Consider the following 22,288-nt stretch of genomic DNA (forward strand, 5'->3'; position numbering starts at 1 on the left):
CCAGGGGTGGTCAAACTCGCCTCATCACATGACGTGTCGTATTGTGACTTTTTCCCCCTTGCCGGAGCTGAGGTGTGCGCAGCTTCCACGTGACGCATCTGATCCGTGGCCGGCAGTTTGACACCCCTGCTCTACTGGAATGCTGCTTTGATTGACAAAGGCTCTTCAACCGATAACGATGGAAAATCAAGGTACTTAATTGCATGAAGAGTCTTCATGGATAAAGTTTTCCACTGCAGACAGTTTGGAAGTGCAAAAACATAGTGGCTAGTGCTTATTGTAAATAACACTACAATTGGATAGGGATTATTACTTCTCATTATCTGGACTCAGTGTCTATTGACACACTCTGAAGCTGCATTAGCAGATGTTTACTAAACCTCCTAGTACTTTTCTCTCATTTACTATAGTCAAGCCAGGTGTCATTCATCTTGTATTAATGTGATTGAGTTTCCTTCCTAAATGCATTTTTCTTGACAGGGATTTATATTGTTTAATTTGGGCATTTCTCCATATTGCCAAGTTTATTTGGAATCTGGCTTTTATTAGGTACAGGCACCACACACCGCACACTGCTTGCACATCTTAATCTCTCACAATATAATCAGAAAGTGATTTGTTATCATCTTCACTTTTGTAGAACTGAAAGCCAGAGCAAAGAACACCAAAAGCCAATTAAGGTTTCCTCTATCAGCCTAGCAGGGAGAGCACAAAGGATGCTATTTAATCAGTTTTCCTGCTCCAAATGACTGCAGATCCTACAGTAATAAAATTTCTCTCAACCTCCAGCTCAATACAAAAAGAAGGCAAATTTTATTTTATAGTGCTTTATCTATAGTATGCGTTTGGGTTTGGCACGCATTTAATGCATTTATCTGGGTACTTGCAAAACAAAACAAAAGCCCCTGATTGAGCACCATGAGGGAAAGCAAAACTGCTGCTATGCAATTATTTCACCATTACAGCTTGCAAGAAATTTTAAATGCAGGAGGAGGAATGTAGTGACATGCCAGCAGTTTTGCAACCAGATGCTTCTCCCACTACATATAATCCTGATTGCATATTGTGCAATGATTGAAGCAGGCTAGGGAATAAGCAATACTTATAGACTGGCACCGGGAACAGTAAAATCTCGTATCGGGAGAAGGAGAAATAATAGCAGTTTCCTTGAGTCTAGGACCATAATGGACTTTAGAAAACTTTACATCTTACAGAAAAATAGCCTCTTTATTTTGATTTGAAATAAACCTCAGCAGAACACCCTACCCCCCAAAAAAAAAACTTCAGCTCTCAAACTCAGCTGTTGGTTTGCTATTATTTTTATTTATTTTTTATTTTAATTCCATTTATATCCCGCCCTTCTCCGAAGACTCAGGGCGGCTTACAAGCTTTAGCAGTAACCTTCATTCTATGTATACGCCTGCTTATTAGAGCTTTCAGCCCCTCCCAAGCAGCATTTTTACAAAGTCAGCTTTGTAAAAATTATATACAGCAAGCTGAGAATTGGTATAATGCCCTTAAACAGAGATGAATAATCTCACCTCGTAGGGAAGGGTTACAGCTTTTCTGTAGCCTACTCCAGACAAGTTTAGACTATTACCCTTATTGTTCTTGAAGAGCCAGAAAACAGGCTCTTTGGGAGAGCATCTGGGGACAGACAATCCTAACATCCTGAACAGGTTGGTTTTAATTGGCTGTTCCTTAACTATTAGGAAGATGTATACAACTCAAGAGTCAGTTAGCTGGAGCAGAATATAAGTCTAAATATATAAATACAGGTAGTCCTTGACTTACCACCACAACTGAACCTAACATGTCTGTTAATAAGTAGACCAGACATGTCAAACGTGTGACGTCGTGAGACGTATCGGGATTTTTTTGCCATTGCCGGCAATGGGGTGGGTGCGGCTTCCGGATGAGGCATCCGGCCTGCGGGCCGTCAGTTTGACACCCCTGAAGTAGACCGTTAAAGTGAGTTTTGCCCCATTTTACCACCTTCCTTGCTACAGTTGTTAAGTGAATCACTGCAGCTGTTAAAGTTAGTAACACAGCTGTTAAATGAATCTAGTTTCCCTATTGACTTTGCTTGTCAAAAGGAGGCAAAAAGCGATCATGTGACCCTGGGACACTGCAACCATCATAAATGGGTCAGTTGCCAAGCAACTGAATTCTGAACATGTGACCATGGGCATACTGCAACAGCTGTAAGTATGAAAAATGGTCACAAGTCACTTTTTCAGTGCCATTGTAACTCTCAAACAACCCACTAAATGAACTGTTGTAAGCTGAGGATTATCTGTACATGCACATGAAAAAGTCCCTAAAACTTCAGGAGTATCCCTTCAATTCCTCTACCTAGGCTTTTTATAAATGCTGAAAAACAACGAAAACTGAGCCAAAACCCTATGACCCATTTGTCACTTGGGCTAAAGATTATTAATTAGTTCTTAACAGCAACATTAACACTTAACAGCAGTATTAATTCACCAACAAGATCAAACTTTATTATGCGATCACTTATTTGGCTTGCTTATCGTCCCACATGTGACTTAAATGCAATCTGGACCTCCTCCCCCAAACACCCGGTCAACCTTACTACCTATGGCTCTAATCTGCATTCTTTAGCAATAAAAGCCAAATGGGAGGCAAGTATATAATACTGTAGTGTTTTGTCTTGACACACAGGCAAATTGGGAGAGAAAGGGATTGTCAAGGAGCTGGTCTTTTGGGTTGCCAGGTTGCAGGCAGGCATTTGAGAAGGGTATAACTTGAAATAGACACGAGGAAGCCGAATGGAAGATAACGCTGGGTTCCCCTACATGTGGTAGGCTACAATAACAAAGCAATTCATATTAACAAAGTGTGAAATCTTGGGATGACTTATGTCATGTTAGTTCTTTGGCTTTCTCTCTCCCAAATTCTCGTATGGCAACGGTTTCATAATTCCCTTGTAGAACCGTGCTTGGTAACCACAGCCCTCTGATTAATTAGCTGATCCTTCCTTCCTCACCTTCTGAAGAGGAGGATGCCTGCCTTCTTTCAGCCTGAGAGCACTTCATTCCTGCTCCTTTGCTAATGAACCACTTTTATGTGGACAGGTTTTATTAGCTTGTACCTGAATGACCCAAGACTATTACTTGCAATGGAGCTAATTCCTTTTGTCGGACTCTGTCAAGAGCAGGGGAAAATGAACCCAGTGTTATTTCCTTCCACTCTGCTTTCAGCTCCCTATGACTAATGCAGCTTTGCTTTAATTGGCAAAGGGAAGGCAATCCAATGACTCAGACACCACTATAAACAGTACTGACTCTTTCTAAAGTAAAAGTACCATGGCACCACAAATGACTCAATCAGTTCCTAAGAATTATTACTTATAGCTATGAAGCCATGTTAATTAGATAATGGCTGTCTGCCAACTAATATTGGCATGACCTACTATATCCTTGGCTCACAGCCATGCATGTCTTTCTATCACGTTTTTCCCCCTCTCTGGTAATCTAGATGGGAAGTGGGAAATATTCCCAATTGCTACTTTAATTCTTTTATCATGAATGAAAAGATTAATTAGAATGTCTTGTCAAAAGGAATGGGTTCTACATGTAAATAAATAAAAAATGAAAGGAACAGAGATCAAACCAAGACTATAATTTTAATCTCTTTCTTAGACAATGACTGATTTGAATTTAACAGGGTCCAATTTCAACATGCATTTAGAAAAAGATTCCTCCTTTTCCATGTGCACTAGGCTGTTGTAAAAATCATGAATCTACTTTTTTAAGGAGAAGGAAATAGACCAAGATACATAACCATGTATTTTTAATATACAAGATTAGGGTTTTATAAGAGACGTAGATTACAATCTTATCCACCATGTAACTCCCATAGAATTAAATAGGACTCTATAAAGGCCATTTTATACGCCTGAGTCCACATCCAACTCGCAAGACTAGTATAAAATATTAATTTATTGCATGTCCTTAAGGATTAATGCATTTAATATTTCTTATCAATTTTGTATTACAATAATCTTATGACCTTCAGTTTTATTCTGCAGCTAAGACAATAAATCTTGTCAAGAAATGGCAAGGAATTGAATCTGACCGAGATTATCATCTTGAAGGAGACAGGACTTTGCCAGTAATGATACTTCGGATGATCACTTTGTGATTTGTTTAAGGTGACAATTCATATCTGAACTGGGATATGAAAAGGTACAGATCTCACTAATCCAGTTTCATTGGCTAAGATTGAAAAGAGTTCTGGTCAAAATACATTGAAGTCACCAAAAAATTTAATTAAAAAATTAATTTAAAATTTAAAAAATAAAAAATTCCTACCCATAAACATAAAATGCCAAGTAACAGGAATTATTAGCTGAATAAGGAAAAAGCAGATAAATTAAAAAAATTAAAAAGACCAAAACAATCAACACATACTCCAGACCCAATTCTGGAAGCCTTGCTGAATGTCTTCTCCTCTTTTCTACATCTTCTAGAGCAGGGGTCCCCAATCCCTGGTCTGTGGATCAGCACCGGGCCGTGGCATGCCATAAACCGGTCTGCACCAACAAGCAAAGCCCCATCCGTGGGATGCAGACAGTACATGAAACCACGCCCCCTCTGGTCCGTAGAAAAACCTCTCTCCACGGAACCGGTCCTTGGTGCCCAAAAGGTTGGGAATCTCTGTTCTAGAGAGAAATAGCCAGGGCTTTTTTTGTCATAGAACGCTCAGAACGGAGTTCCGGCACCTTTTTTGGATGGAACCTTATAGGGTAGGCTAGGCGGGTTGTACAACATGTGTGAGTTCCGGCACCTTTTTCTTTTACAAAAAAAGCACTGGGAATAGCTATGCTCTCACTGATAGCAAGTATGGACTGTTCACAATCTTCTCATTCCAAGTCATATTGCCAAAAGTCAGAAGATGTCATAATGGAAGCTGGAGTGAGGATCTTTCACCTGTTTTGGTGTGAAAAAACATCTTCAACTTTGATTCCAGTATTAGAGAGGATCTTTTTGACTTTGGGCAACAGATTGGACAAGAAGTGATGGTCTTTTCGACCCCATAGCAGCATAATAGCTATTGCACGTAGAGAATTTAGTCAGAGGCAGGATTCACAACTAGAAAAACTACAAAATACTATGGCAAATGCATGAATGAGGGTAGAAAGGAGTTATGGTGGGAGAATCTTCAGGAGGTTTTTGGTGGGAAGAAATCCTGCTGTATTTCCAGACCTTTGTTATAACTTGACTATACAAATTGCATAATATTTTCCCCCCACATAAAGCATAATTCTTGGATAAAAATCAAATGCATAATAGTAAATTTACATCATTTACATATATGGTGACATAAAAATCAGATACACTGTATTTCATGACATCAAATATTTTTAATTTAATTGAGGGTTTGATAACATGCTGATCTTTAGTGTGCCTGGCTTTATTTAATTATTGAATCTGTCAACAGACTGGGAGGCATATAAAACATACCTTACATTATGTACTTTTCAAGCAAAGAAGCTTAAGCAAGCATTCTTTCAAACATTTTCAAGCAATATTACAATTACATATAGCCAAGCAAAAGTGTCCCAGTGACCCTCTCTTAACTTGACAAATCTGGGCTTGTAAACCCTTTTCCTTGACAGAACACTGAACTTGGAAAAAGATTCGCTGAGTGCAGTGTTCTCTTTGATGTTTTGGATTAAATGTTTCCCCTTTCCCTTTAACTCCTCTTGTCGAATCTGCGAAGTTAACTTTTCAAGGCAGAATTTACAAAGCACTACTGAGCAATTTCATCAGCGCAATTGTTTTCAATATCTGTATTTGTGCATTCTGTTATTTATGTCACTGTTCACCGCCCTGAGTCCTTAGGGAGAAGGGCGGTATACAAATCAAATCAAATCAAATCAAATCAAATAAATAAATAAATAAATAAATAAATAAATAAATAAATAAAAAAAAAAAAAATTAAAAAAAGCCTAAATCTTAGCAAGTCACCTCTTTTCTTTAGCAATGCACTCAGGTATAAAAAAGAAAATAAAAGAAAAACAACAACAACAACAAAAAACCACCCAAGGAATCCCAGCATTTTGGTAGGGTAAAAATGGAGCCTCTTTTTGTGTGTGTTAAGTCTCACAGAGGTCTTTGAAAGGAAAACTGAACTAGCGAAGCAGAATTAATCATCCTGCTTCTTATTTAGCTCTGAGATGCTTTCTTCCCTAAAGCGCATAGCAATTTGGCTAAGGGTGGTCATGTTTTTCACATGTTCTTTTTAAAGCACTGGACGAAGGATTCACTCTGTCCATTGTGCTGCTTGGACCTCTTCCTTCCTTCCTCGTTTGATGTTTCTTTGCTCCTGGCAGGCTGTTTCCTTTGCTTTTGCTCTCTAACCCTGCAGACCCCAGCATCACATCCTACTCTCCTTCTCAGGATTAAAACACCCTCCAGCAGAGTCTGATTTGAGCGACATGCAGAGCTTTGGGAATTATATATATATATATATATATATATATATATATATATATATATATATATATATATATATATATATATATATATATATATATATATATATATATATATATATATATATATATATATATATATATATATATATATATTAAAAAAAACCCTTCAGGTTTATTTCATTCCTAAGCAGTGGGGCACAAAAGAGAGGAGCTTGTTTTCTCTCCTAGCTGCCATGTTTGAAAGGCTGCTTTTAAAGTGACTGATGAACAACGGCATACTGTACCTCTTCTGGCAGACTGACAACCAGGTCATTTTCTGTCTGCCCGACTAACACCTGCAAGAAGTATTCGCTGCATGCAGCCAGCACAGCCCGGTGGGCTCGGAATTCTTTGCCCTCCACAATCAAAGTCACGTCACAGAGAATATCCTGCTTCCGTTGGTCATTGAGGCACAGGAGGATATTGGTACAATGGACTGTTGACTCATACACATACATGGGGGATTCAGTCTTCTCATCCACAGACATACCGTTCACACCCTAAAATAGAAGCAACAAACAATAAGGGAGAGATAGAGGGCCAAAAGTGAGTTATTACAGTGCTTGCAAAAACAAAACAAAAAAAGGAAGATTACATCATGATTTCTGCACCCTGCATAGTTGAGCCAGCTCTCTGCAGAACTGCTGATCAGCATTTTAATTCTTAGCTACAACAAAGAATTCAAGAAATCTCTTCTCTCTGAAAAGACAATTGCATTATAAGCTTTTTACTCAACCCACTTCGTTGGCTTTTTCTTCTCCACAATGCTGAATGAGAGAGACGGATTTTAAGAAATGTTGAAGGCTATTATTAAACGCTGTTTTAATAGTATAAGCTGCCTGGAGAAAAAGGGGATAGGATAAGAATATCTGAGACAATCTTTGTAAATCAGAGTATTCAACCTATCGTTTTTAGGTATTTTGGAATTACTGGCACTTAGTGGCATTACAGGAAAGTGTGGTTGAAATTCTCAATATTACTGTAGGTCTCCAATTTCAAGGGCAAGTTGATTGTGGATTTTTACATGCAAAACACATATTTCACCCTTTTAAAATGACACATGAGAAGCTCAGATCTTACTAAACTGATTTAGATATTATGATAGCAGAATTATAACTATACTGAAAACCCTAACAGAACTTGCAAAGATTATCTGTTATCTTATATAAAATCTGAAAAGTAGAGCTGCAATTACTCAGCAGGGCTAATGGAAGAGGCCTGAGGGTTAGTGGTTTGCCTAACTACATCTTGAGAGTTTGCAGGAGATGTAACTTGAATTAGGAACTTCCTGACCCAGAGCAAATGCATTTAGAAACGCATACTTACATGGAAATAGGTATCCCTGGAATTCTATGATATCTAGGCCGAGGTAGATCTGAAATGTACTTCTAAATGCAGAACTTTAATAGAAATAAGTACAGATAGTCCTCGACTTATGGCCAGAATTGAGCCCAGAATTTATGTTGTTAAGTGAGAAATTTGTTTTGCCCCATTTTACGACTTTTCTTGCTACATTTGTTAAGTGAATCACTGCACTTGTTAGATTAGTAACATGGTTGTTAAGTGAAACTGGCTCCCCCATTGACTTTGCTTGTCAGAAGGTCACAAAAAAGGATCACATGATCCTAGGACGTAAATATCAGCCAGCTGTCAAGCAGCCGAATGTAAATCATGTGACCACGGGGATGCTGCAATGGTCATAAGTGTGAAAAATGGTCATAAGTCCCTTTTTTCACTCCTGTTGTAACTTTGAACGGCCACTAAACGACACTGTTGTAAGTTGAGGACTACCTGTACTTCAATAGAAATAAATACCAGTCACTGGATATAAACTTATAAGCAATCCTGTGATTCTGACAAGAGAACAAAATAATAGGAGGCAGATCTTAAGAAGGAGACTGTAGTGTGGCAAAATACATAACGTTTAAAAGCTTTACAAAAGAAATATAGCATAAGAATTATTCAAGAACATGTATCAGGAAACACCTGATTTTTTTTAAACAGGCATCTGCCAGGGGAGCGAATAAATGTGTATTGCAATGCCATTGTGACACTGCAGGGACACACGTGAGAACTAGAGCTTTTATCACATCGCTTCGTACAATGAAATCTCAGTTTGCTATGGACACCTGTGAAGTATTGACTGTATTACTGCACTTCGTCTCTACAAAATAATATAAAAAGGCTAGATGATTTTCTTCAAAGAAACATGAGGTAGATAAATGGAACAGACCATTTATTATTTGGAGAGGTCTTGATGAAACTGAAACCAACTAGGTCAAAGATATTACCCTAATTGAAACTTAGGGAAACTACCATATATATACCGGTATATCTGGAAAAAATAGGCTTATTTGTTTTACTCTTATTGCTCTATTGTCTTCTTTTACAATAGTATTAAAATAGATCCTATTTTTAAAACTATTGCATCGTCCTTGTGGCTGTTTGCACCCTGGCAAAATGACTGAAAATGATTGATACAAGGAAGCTTCCCTATTTCCAAGATGATTACCATAAAAGGCATAATCAGTTACAAATATTGCCTTAACAAAATGCAACTGACACCTCTTCCAATTGTCCTTCTTTCCTTCAAAACAAAACCCAAACTCCCTGCTTAGCTTTGTCTTTTTCTTGGGAAATTGGCCTGGAAAACATCAGGCTGCAATTATTCATCATTTTTATTTTCCAAGAAATGATTGAGCCTTGGTGGAGCAGTGGGCTAATGCCTCCTTAAGTAACACCAGCTGCCTGCAATTAGTGCAGGTTCGAGTCCCACCAGGCTCAAGGTTGACTCAGCCTTCCATCCTTCCGAGGCAGGTAAAATGAGGACCCAGATTGTTGGGGGCAATTAAGCTGACTTTGTAATAATGCCGCTTGGGGGTGTGTGTGTGAAAGCCCTAATAAGCAGGCATATACATAGAATGAAGGCTACTGCTAAGCTTGTAAGCCGCCCTGAGTCTTCGGAGAAGGGCGGGATATAAATGGAATAAAAATAAAATAAAATAAAAATTGTAGGGCAAAAACTGTTCAAGGAAGTAAAGGTAATGCTGGAAGGCTAGCAACATGGGCGGAGGAGGAGGAGGAGGAGGAGGAGGAGGAGGAGGCTTAGATAAAGAAGCGCAGGCAATGCTTTTCCAATTTGCAGATGATATTAAACTGGGCGGACAACAAACAAAACAGAAAATGACGTTCAAAACTATCTTGTTAGGTTAGAAAAATGAACTGAAAGTATCTGAATGAAATTTAGCTAAAGAGAGACAGACACTTGCGAAACGAAAGGCAACTGTGTGTAACAGGGATTTTATTTATTTTATTTATTTAATAATATTTATATACCGCCCTTCTCCCGAAGGACTCAGGGCGGTGAACAGGGCAAGAATAAAAATACAAAATTACAAAAATTAAAAACAGATTAAATATATGCCCACTAAAAACAGTCAATACAATTAAAACCCCAATAAAACAACAATAGAAAAACCCCACCAATCCCCCATCAGGCCAGGCCGGCTTGTTCGAATAAGAATGTTTTTAGATCGCGGCGAAAGGAGCGAAGATCGGGCGCCATCTGGAGCTCAACCGGTAGCTGATTCCATAGTTCCGGGGCGCCCACAGAGAAGGACCTCCCCCTGGGGGCCACCAATCGACATTCTCTGACCGGAGGCACCCTGAGGAGGCCCTCTCTGTGGGAGCGCACAGGGCGAAGGGAAGTTGATGCCGGCAGCAGGTGTTCCCTAAGGTACTCCGGACCCCTGCCATGTAGGGCCTTAAACACCATTACTAGTACCTTGGCTTGGTAATAGCAAGGTCCTCTATTGTAACTGATTGCAAATCAAATGTGACATAATAAAGTTTCGCAAGTGTCTGTCTCTCTTTAGCTAAATTTCATTCAGATATTTTAGTTCATTTTTCTAACCTAACAAGATAGTTTTGAACGTCATTTTCTGTTTTGTTTGCTGTCCGCCCAGTTTAATATCGTCTGCAAATTGGAAAAGCATTGCCTGCGCTTCTTTAGGTCTCAATCAACCGAGGTGTAATTTCCAAATCTGGGTGTGTGTGTGTGTGTGGGGGGAAACCCCACAATAGTTCTACTTTATTCTAGTTTGGTCAAACTCCATGCTGAGAATTGCATTCAGCAATTGGCATGGTTTCAGCGAAAGTAATAGGAGATTTAGGGACTAGAACTTGGGTCTTGAGATGGGGAATATCAGGGGTCCTCAACCTTGGCAACCTTAAGACTTGTGGATTACAACTCCCAGCTTGGCTGGCTGAGGAATTCTGGGAGTTGAAGTCCACAAGTCTTAAAGTTGCCAAGGTTGAGGACCCCTGGGGAATATGACAGCAGTTTGCAAACATCTGAAACGAGCTCATTTTCTTTAAGTCCTCTTCTTTGTTCTTAAGATGGGAAGATAGGATAAAGATGAATGGATTTTAGTTATGGAAAGGCTGATTCTGACTGTAGGATAGCTCCCAAAATAAGAGGTGTATGAGAATGAATCTGTTTAATAGAGAGAAAGTATATTTAGATATACTCAAAGAGGAGAATAGGGTGCCATTCCTGCACTGGTCAAATGGTTGGATTAAGTGGCTTAAATGACTTCTTCCAGCCCACTGATTCTATGATACCAATAGGAAGACCACTTAAATGCATCATTTGGATTTATTCATGCTTTTCAAGCCATGTAAAATTAGCTATATACCGTATATACTTGAGTATAAGCCGAATTTTTCAGCCCACTTTTTGGGCTGAAAAATTCCACTTCGGCTTATACTCCAGTGAACAAAAAAACTTACCGAGGACTTGTGCGGGATCGCGCGTACCTCTCCCAAGCCACCGCCGTCCGGAGACCTGCCGAAGTTTGGGGAGGTTTGGGGAGGTGCGCGCGCACCTCCCCAAATCTCCCCAAACGTCGGCAGGTCTCCGGACCTCCGCGCCCTGCCTGCCTGCTTCTTTCCGCTGCCTGGCTGCCCTACGATGTAACCCGCTTCATGATCGAGTGCGACGCCTGCAAGGACTGGTTTCACGGCAGGTAACACAAAGCGATCGGGCCTTTCCTCCCCCCCCTTTCCCTCCCCCCTCCCGCTCTAGGGCAGAGATCCCCTTCCTGCCGTGAAACCAGTCCTTGCAGGCGTCGCACTCAATCATGAAGCGGGTTACATCGTAGGGCAGCCAGGCAGCGGAAAGAAGCAGGCAGGCAGGGCACGGAGGTCCGGAGACCTGCCGACGTTTGGGGAGGTTTGGGGAGGTGCGCGCGCACCTCCCCAAACCTCCCCAAACTTCGGCAGGTCTCCGGACGGCGGCGGCTTGGGAGAGGTGTGCGCGATCCTGGAAGCACCGAAGCCTCGGCCGCGCGCAAGTCCTCGGTAAGCTCCGGGCGGTCACTTGCTTTGCGTCTCCTGAGGGAAGGGGGGGTGACTGGAGCGGGCGTGTTTCCTCGCCTGCTGGGCGCAGCGATTTGCCCGGGGAACGCACGGGCCCCGAATGGCAGCGTGGAGCGAGGAAGCGGACAGCCAGGGCTTCCCCGAGAGCCGCGGCCACACAGGGTATTCCTGTGTATTCAGGCTTGCAAAATGGCGGATCGAGCCTCTGCTGGCGGCAGAGGCTTGCAGAGCGCGGATCCAGCCTCCGCCGGCGGCGGAGGCTTGCAGAACGGCGGATCCCAGCCTCGGCTTATACTTGAGTCAATAACTTTTTCCAGTTTTTTGGGGTAAAATTAGGGGTCTCGGCTTATACTCGAGTCGGCTTATACTCAAGTATATACGGGGTAACTAAAATGCGTAACTGAAAAAAGGCAATAAAAGTTGTTATACATCGTCAGGATAAAGACTGAAAAAAGAAGATGCTCTTTAAAAAAAGCATTAATAAGATGTGATGATGTTTTATAACTAATAGACTGGAAAATAAGTTAAAGTTTTTTCTTCTTTGCTTGAAAGTAAATAGTATGAAACAGAATAAGTAGTTGATCCAGCAGCAAAGATTTCTATTCCTCGAGTCATTTTCTAATCCCCTATCTAAGAAGTGTTATTGTGGCTGCTTTCAAAATATCCAGAGGACTCAAACTGGGAATGTTTCAGAGCGACAGACAATGAGGGCTTTCCAGTAAGCAGCACATTGAACAAAAGACACGTCCACATTTCCGGCTGTCACCAAGATTGAAACGCTGATATCAGGCAACATCATAGTGAGGCTGCCCTAAGAACTTTTAAGTTCAACCAGAAAAGAGAAATCTACCATTCTCTGTGCTAATGACAGTGGCTTCCGGGTAGGTAAAGGGAAACAGCAACCACATATAAATGTTTGATTAGTAATGCAAGCCAAAATCCATGGATAAAAGGGATTGTGGGAAATTAAAATGCAGCCTCCCTTCCCATGGGAAGGCATAAGCAAAGGAATATGCTGAAACATTGACAAGGTAGCTGAGAAGGTCAAGTGCTAACACTGCCTGAACCAGAGCACCTATCAGAATGTATTAGCTAGCAGGACCTTTGGTTTGAAGTCCCAGCAGATGTCAGCACCAGGCTGACTTTGTCTATATGAAAAAAGCTCTTCAAGGTTAGGTCTGGTTAGTGCAGACATGTCAAACACAAGGCCCGGGGCCCGGATCCGGCCCGTGAAGTGGTTTCATGTGGCCCGTGAAGCCATCCTGGAAACAGTGAGGGAATGACCCCCACTACCTTGGCCCTGGCACAGAGACCCTCCTTCTGCCAGAGACCCTCAGATCTGTCCCACTCCTGCCCAGGCCCCCATAGGCACCCTTGATGTGAACGATGTAGAGCTGGCCATGCCCACCCACTAGGCCATACGCACTCTAGCCACGCCCACCCAGTAGGCCACGCCCACCCTGGCCATACCCACCTGGCCCCCTGAGGGCAACCGCAATGCTGATGCGGCCCTCAATGAAATTGAGTTTGACACCCCTGGGTTAGTGGTTGGATGGAGGAACCCAGGAAACCCTGGGCTGTCACAAAACATCCCAGAAGGCAACTGAGGTAAATTACTTCTGTACCTTCCATGAAAATAGCCAGACACGTCCAGGTAGTTGGCAAGAGTATTTGAGACAGTCATTCACTTCAGTTACACATCTGGCACAGGAGAGTCAGTATATAATGTTATATAACTGGAGTGAATGAATGAAAGGATGTTTATTTATGGCAGTTGTCATACATGTTATCTTCAATAAAGCAAAGAGTATCCTCTTTGAAATATTTCTGTCACAGTTACGCATGTTTATATAGACTATTTTTAAAGGAAATATGAAGCCTATATAATAGATTTTGGAAAAATAAGGAAGAACTATCTAATATGCAAAGAAACTATTTTTTTCTAATTTCATAAATTAACTTTTCAGCTTTGTTAATATCTTTAAGGCAGAAACGGAACAATGGAAATAACCAAGGATAAAGCAAACTCTAATTGGATTAATTTATTTAAAGTACACTGCTGCCCCACCATGTACTGAAAACCTGCAAATTATCTAATTGAAAGAAAAAGTTCCCACAATAACAGGTATTCACACACAGGTCAGTATATTAATCTATTTCAAAATTCTAAATTATAAGTAGACTCCACTGCAAAATTCAACACAGGGTTTACTTCTCAAACATAAATGGGATTAAGAATCACTATAGTTTATTACATAGCTAATTAATTAGGAGGAACCACAGAGTTCCTCCTCTCAAAGTTAGAAACTCTCATGTATAAAATATACTAATGTACTTATGTATTCATTACCTTGCATATATACAGTGTTTTCCTGTATATAAGTTAACTTGAACATTGTTTCAACTATTACCATAATAGAGAGATTTAGAGGTTTAAACTCTTTTGTCCTACACAGCTTCCCATGGTGATAGTGGGAAGGCATGGGGAGATCAAGGCAACGCAAGATATAGCTTTAATCATAATAACAGTATCAGCATTATAGTTCCTGGCAAATCTCAGTCATATACCAAAATGCTTACATTGAGCAATATCATTCCTATCTTCAGAAAAGGAAAATGTAAATTTAAAAATGATCTTTCTTTTTGTTGCATTTTAAAAATCAGCATTTCCTGTGGGGCAGCAGCATCCATTTGACTTCAAGAATGTGAATTGGAGCTACAGTTGTTCAGATATATTAGGATATGCTCTGGGTCAGTCTTCTCCAGCTACAGATATGTTGGGATTGAAAATCAGGATTCTTGGGCTGTTCAGAGGCTTTGCAAAGTGAGGAGTCCTTCATGCCCTCTGAGCTTAGCTGTCTTCTTGCAGACATTTCATTACCCAAACTAGGTAACATCATCAGTGTTAGTCTAGCATTGATGATGTTACCTAGTTTGGGTAATGAAATGTCTGCAAAAAAACAACCATGCTCAGAGAGCACCAAGGGCCCCTCATTTCAACCCTGAGCTACAAATATTCTCCTTTATTGGCTTTGAAAAATCTTAGGTTGGAAAAGGCTGACCCAGCTAATTTGTCCTGTACCATGCGACTGGAGTCATCTTTTCTTCAGAAGTTTCTCACCTCATTTATTGTGCAGTACTGTCCTGAAATTTATTACCAACCAAGTAACATGAAGAGTAAGTACAGCATTAAAAAAAATCACTAAATGTTGAACCACAATGTAATTTATAACCATGTGAATATTTGGGCGTACTAAAAACAAAAACAAATTGAATGACTGATTACAACATCCAAAAACACAAAGGCAGAAATAATGAAATGTAATCATATATTATTATGATTCCTTAGCTGCTGCAAATATAAAAGAATGATCTAGATTAATAATTCATTCAGTAATAAAGTATCAGAAAGAGATAATTATACAGTACCACAATTCTCACGCTGATTTCTGTAATTACAGATTACAACAGTATTAGCAATTTTAAAAAAGGTTAGGGAGTGGCAGTAATTTGCCATGTCATCCTCAGTTGCATAAATCACTCTTATCTAGAGAACCAGGGATAAGTAGAAATATAATAATTGGCCAAAAAGGACTGGACGGCCTTCATTTTATGTTTACTGGCAAATACGTGCAAAAATATATTAGCAGTCACCAGTCATAATATATTCAAGATGTTTACCTAACTTTTATAGGCTCTATCAATGACAATCGATAGAGCCTATAAAAGTTAGGTAACCATCTTGAATACCGGTATATTATGACTGGTGACTGCTAATATATTTTTGCAAGATAAAGGAAATAAGAGGAACAGAGGGATACTATCTCAGAAGGGCAACTGGATCTGATAGCCCATCCCTGAAACTTGGTGTAATGATACTCATGATTAGTACATCCCATTGAATGGCGTAAAGGTAAAGGTTCCCCCGCACATGCATGCTAGTCGTTTCCGACTCTAGGGGCCGGTGCTCATCTCCATTTCAAAGCCGAAGAGCCAGCGCTTGTCCGAGAACGTCTCTGTGGTCATGTGGCCGGCATGACTAGACGCCAAAGGCGCACAGAACGCTGTTACCTTCCCACCGCAGTGGTCCCTATTTTTCTACTTGCATTTTTACGTGCTTTCGAACTGCTAGGTTGGCAGAAGCTGGGACGAGTAACAGGCGCTCACTCTGCTACGCGGCACTCAAGATTCGACCTGCCAAACTGCCGACCTTCTGATTGACAAGCTCAGAGTCCTAACCCACTGAGCCACCGCGTCCCTTATTGAATGGCTACAACTAGTCAAAACAGACTCAACAGATACTTGTCTGGAAGAGACTCAACAGAAACAGTGGAGATGTTGCATTGTAAATACATAGAGAAAAAAATGATAATTGGACAGAAAAGGAGTTAAAACATGGAAAACTTATTCAACCTATCAAAGAGGACAACAGGGCATCATTGTGGGAGCTTATTACAGACTGGTCGAAAAGATACAGGAGACGACTTTCAGAGAGACATGCAAAAGGGAAAATTCCAATTGTTCTTTGACAGCTGCCTAGGATCAAAGATCCATTGTTGTCTTTTCTTGCTGACAAGTTTTGTCAGAAGGTAAAATTGAAGAGTTTACTATCCTAAACCTACCAACAAGGGAGGAGTGAGTTCAAGAAGCCAGGGAAACTAATATTTCTGTGAGAAAAGAGATTATGGTATCCTTGAATTCATGATATCCAACAGAAGAAAAATTGGGGGGGGGGATCAAACCTGCATGCTAGATTTCAGAAGAGTGGATGGTGATGAACTCTGAGGGAAGATAGTAGGATTGATGGCCAGAAATCTTAGAAGAAAAGTGTCATAGGAAAGGAAATAGAATAGCAAACAATTCCTACAAGAAAGAAAACATGGGAAATATTTGAAAAGACCAGAATAAATACATAAGGATTCTCTATAAAGTGCTGTACGGCATGAGAAAATATATAGAAAATGCAATAAAAGACTCACAACCACAGAATGCAAGGTAATCTCCGGAAACTGTAAGAACAGTGCCAGAAAAGCTAAAGCTCAAATTGAGCGGAGGCTTGCAAGAGATATCAAAAACGATTAACAAAAAGGTTATTTAGGTACAGTAGAATTAAAACAAAAGGCAAAGAGGGTGGCAAACAGATAATGGATGAGGGGAAAATGCAAATCTTTTGACTGCCTATTCTGTGTCTGTTTTGTTTCAGGAGGAAGAAGTTGGCTAATTTAAATGAATTCAAGTCTCCAGGATGAGATGGATTACATCCTAAATCAGTGGTGGCGAACCTATGGCATGCGTGCCAGAGGCGGCACTCAGAGCCCTCTCTGTTGGCACGCGCACCACTGCTGGCAATAGCAGGTCCATCAGGCCGCCACTGCCGCCCAGAGCAGGAGCCCCGCTCAGCACAAAGGAGGTGAAGTGTCAGACTAGCAAACTCAAGTAGAGGTGGTAGAGCAGAGGTCACCAACCATTGTTCACTGGTGGACTGGAAGAAAAGAGAGGGGGAAGCATTTTGCATGCGTGCATGTGCGCACTGCAAATGGGGGGCTAGTGTCTGCTAGCTCTGCCCCGTTCTTGCATAGTGTAGCGCCTTGCAGCACGGTGGCCCATTTTTGCGCCCCTGGTTTTTGCGTGCCAGAGGCGGCACTCAGAAGCGCCTCCCTGTCCCCCCCGAGGGCACCATAATGCTGATGTGCCCCTGGCACTTTGCAATAAATAAGTGCATTTGGGGTTGTGGTTTGGGCACTCGGTCTCTAAAAGGTTCGCCATCACTGTCCTAAATGCTATTTACTTTACTAAATAATACGGAGGATTATACAACCACTCTTGGCTGTATCTGTTTCCTGGCTGTATCCTAGTTGACTAGTGATGTCCCAAAAGACTAGAGGAGAGCAAATGTCATTCTTGTCTTCCAAAAGGGGAGTGTTGAGGATTTGAGAAATTACAGGCCTTGGCATCTTTAACTCTGAAAATTAAGCAGCATGTTTATGAGTGCAACTAAGAAGAGCTAACATGGGTTTAACACACATAGCATGCCAGGCTAACCTTATTTTCTTTGATAGCATTTTAAAGTTTGTAATTGAGGGGATGGCACAGATGTGCTATACTATCTCAGCAATGCCTTCAATAAAATAGCTCATAAAATTTTCATTAATACAAAGGTAAAATAAAAGCTAAATAATATTAGTGTTAGACTGACCCTCAGTTCTGCCCCAAACCTGCTCATAAATGACTGTGCTTCAGTTTAGAGGGAAGTGTCAAGTAGACACTTGACCCCACTTTTTTAAAATACTTTTTTCAAGGCTTTAGATAGTTCCATTGTACTTAAAGAAAGCAAGAAAAAAAATCCACTCATGGAACAAAAATACACCTTCTGTTCAGATTGTCATTCTGAAAAGGTGCAATAATCATCTTCTCATAAAAGGCAACTTTTCAAGAAAAAATATATATGACTGGCTATAAAGACATGAGCATGCTATTACCATTCTTGCTATTGCCTTATTAGGATGACATCCAGCTCTAAAAATGACTGCCTCATGAACACTGCTAATTATTTAGTATTTCATAAACTTGAGTTGCTTGACAAAGCAATGGCTATCTCTGTTAAACATAACTCACGAACAGTACATATTTTTATTAATGTTCTTTCACAGTGATGTGCAATTAATCACCTCCCTTTTTCACTATCTTTTAACTATGACAGCTGGAAAATATGTATTTGGGCTTCTGTGCAGCTATTTTCAATTACTATTTAGTGTTTTGGAAATTTGAAGCAGACAGAGTACAGAATGCTACTACTACAGTTAATATGACAAGACTTATTCATGAGGGAAGAAAGCTAACAGAGCTGCTTTAAAATGTCTCTGATCTCTGCTATTCAGCAGCTGTTTTTTTTTTAAACAGAAGGTCCACCAATCCATGCTCATGATGGTAATGGTGAAGATGAAAGGATGCTTGTTTTTCAGTAAGCTGGACTAAATTTCCCATGTTCATGCTTTTGGAGAACTATCTTCCCATTTTGAACAAAATAGATTAGAAGGCTTTTAATGATAGCAATGGAAAACTTTAATAACCACATTACAATATTTTTATTTTAATTTATTTATATCTTTTATTATTTTTATCAATAATTTAAGGCAGTAAACATATCTAATACACCTTTATACTCCTGTTTTCCCCACAACAACATCCTTGTGAGGTGAGGGGGAGGGCGGAGAGAGTGACTAGCCCAAGGTCACCCAGCTAGCTTTCATGGCTAAGGAGGGACTAGAACTCACAGTCTCCTAGTTTCTAGCCCGATGTCTTAACCACTAGACCGAACTGGCTCTCTAAGAGAAGATAATACAATACAAAGACCTGCAAATAGAAATAGAATGACTGTGACAATAGAACGCAAAGGCAGTACCAATAGCAATAGGCACCTTGGATGCAATCCCAAAACAACCCAGCACCATTTGAACACCATTGACATTGTTAAAATTGACCATCAGTCAATTGCAAAAGGCAGTTTTAATTGGAACAGCTTACATTCTGTGACTATATCTGTAACAACATCAACCATTCACATCTGCCTATCTTAGGTCCTTGGGAAGGACTCAATAGGTGAACAAAAAATGCCAAATCCAGTCTGAACATCTGGCTGACTGTGCAACAAACCATATAACAATGTAATTATATAACATAATTATATGTAATAATTATATAATTATAATAATAGAACCATGTTTACCAAACCTGCCAGCTGCACTTGCCAGATTCTATAACAGTTACAGGTGTATCTTTTTCTTTTATTTGGATATACCCAAAACCTTGCCCAATTTCTTTCACAACTATTTTCCCATGGGGCTTAAGCTTGTTTGGATGAACTGCCTTTGTTTACACTCACTCTTTAAATCCAATCCTTTTTCTCTATGCCCAATACCCATTTGTGTTCCTCTTTGCTACTGCCTGATTTCTAATGAAGTAAAAACTACTTTAAACCGTTGATTTCAGATTGTATCTTGGTGTTGTTAGCTGGTACTGCAGCTCAGATGGTTTCTGTGAACCAACCGTGTTCGAGTCAGTGCGTACATGTTTGCATGTTTTCTGTCCTTAGGAAAAAAGGGAAAGGCAGTTCCTTTCTTTAAACCTTCTTCCTATCTTTCTGGTAGGAAGAGAAGAAACAAGGTAATGGAAGTGAGTATCGTTTAAATTAATTATTGCTGTAATTCACCAGGCTGCCCTGCTTGAGTGGGATAGCCATAGTGGTGAGATGAGTTGCAGCCTCCTTACAAATGTTTTTAATGTAGCTCACAAGAAACCATTTAAAATCCAATAATAATAAATGCAAGAAGTCCTTATTTACCAACAATAATCAGGCCTGGGAAATCTGTCATAGGGCAGGGTGTAATATCACGTGACTATACCAACTTACAACAGCAATTCCAGTAGTTCCAGTTTATTTATCAAATTTAGAGATAGACCATCTCACTCACAGAGCGACTCTGCTGCAGTTGTTAGACAAATCCCACATGGTTGCAGCATCTTGTAGTCATGTGATCACCATTTGCAACCTTCTGCCAGCTTCCCCATTGATTTTGCTTGTTGGAGGCCAGTTGTGAAGTTTGCAAATGGCAATCATGTGAGTGCAGGGTGCTGTGATGTTGCAATTGTGAGCCAATGCTCAAGTATCTGAATAGCAATCACATACCTGAGGCAATGTCACAGTAGCCACAACTACAAGGACTCATCTTAAGTACCCCTTGTTCTTTCAATGTTTGCTGAACACGTCAACATTAAATGAGACCTACCTGTATATATTAACTACTAGCTTCCAGGAATTAAGATACTGTTTCAAAAACAGAAATGTTCTTTGTTTCTAAAAGCAGTTGATGGCTTTTGACAAGGTATAGAAAACCAAGTGCCTTCCTTCATGACAAGCTATTGCTTTGGATAATGCCCAAAATCTGTATAGGGTCACATTTTAAAAAATAGCACGAGCTTTCCTGTTTTTAACACTAAGGAGGAATGTCCTTGTAATACTGTTGCACTGTCATCAAGTCTAAAAACTATGTGCCAACAGCTGGCAGAACAAGTTTTATGATGCGGTCAGTAATATGTAAAATGCTTTCATATATTCTGCCCTCAAAAGCCAACCTAAGGGCATCTTCTGACATTATCTGGGGCTGGGAAATTTGCGGTCCTCCAGACTTTTCTGAACTCCAATTCCCAGGAGTCTCATCTACCTGCGATATGGCAGCTGCTGTTCAACATTTGGGGATTTACAAGTTCTTCATCCTTATATTATGCCTCTCCAGCTTCTGCATTTTTCCAAATGAATGGCAGAAAGCAGTGAGAAAATAAATAAGACAACTTGGTAATACTAGGATGATTGCATGGTCGTGTAAATCAAGGGAACATCTGTGAGGCTAACATGGTGCTCCATGTTAAAGATATTAAATCTGATCATGCTCATAGGCACATCTTATTGAAGAGAAATATAAAGAATATAGGATGTCCAGATGGTATAATTCTGCTGCAGAAAGTGTAGAAAAATATGATTTAAAATAAATTATTTAATAAGTTTTTGTCTGGCTTCAAGCCTGGATAAAGCACCCAACATTTTGGCTGTCCTGACTGATAACCTTTATCAGGAAAGAGATAAGAGAGTCCTATGAGGTTGATTCTCCTGGATCTCTAGTAGTTTTTGACAGCATTGATCATGCAACACTGTTGAAATGGCCCAGTGAGCTAGAAACCTGAGGCCTTGAACTACAAGTATCCCATTTCTACCATTGCAACAGGACAGTGGCAATGAGAGATTTTAGTTCATCTTCCCAGTTCTTTTGTTGTGGGGGCCTACTGGATTTTATTCTTTCTTCTCAATTGCTGAATATCTACACAAAGCTGGTACAGCTATGTGGAATCTGCTTCATTAATTCGCTCCTTTTCACATGGATCAGGAGATCTTGCAAAGCTGCCTGGAAGAAATGAGGGGGTGGATGATAATTGATAAACTGAGGCGAGTCCACAAAAGATGAGATGTTTGGGGAAGGTGGTTCTCAGGCTTAAGATCTAGGAAGGTGGTCTATACCACACCTGTGCAATGCAGTTTTGGTTGGTTTTAATGAGGTGATGCCATTTGCCTTGAGGTGACACCCTGCGTTGCTTCACTGTCTCTTAGTAACCTTGGCCAGTCCTGGCACAAGCTTGTAGGTCACGGGTGTCAAACCTGATCACGTCACCTGACGTATCGTGATGTTTTTTTGCCTTTGCGGAGCCAGGGTGGGTGTGGCCTGCGTGTGAAGTATCTGGCCCACAGGCCGCCAGTTTGATATCCTTGTTATAGATGGTTCTGCATGGGATGAAGTGAAGCCTCATAGGCATTGAAGGCATAGGATGAAGCGAAGCCAGATTGCTTCTGAAAGC

At 40.4% G+C, this 22,288-nt stretch overlaps 1 protein-coding gene across 2 annotated transcripts in view; it reads right to left on the reverse strand.

The window, feature by feature from the left end:
- The window catches only part of BACH2 (BTB domain and CNC homolog 2), a 181,766-nt gene that overhangs the window by 43,198 nt on the left and 116,280 nt on the right, over positions 1-22,288 (reverse strand). For both annotated transcript variants that reach the window (XM_081314254.1, XM_081314253.1), the window contains one exon: positions 6,751-7,005. In XM_081314254.1, the coding sequence (XP_081170380.1) occupies positions 6,751-6,993 (243 nt within the window). In that variant the 5' untranslated portion in view covers positions 6,994-7,005. The remainder of the gene's footprint in view (positions 1-6,750; positions 7,006-22,288) is intronic.

This window comes from Vipera berus, assembly GCF_964194415.1.
Source record: "Vipera berus genome assembly, chromosome: 1".
NCBI lineage: Eukaryota > Metazoa > Chordata > Lepidosauria > Squamata > Viperidae > Vipera > Vipera berus.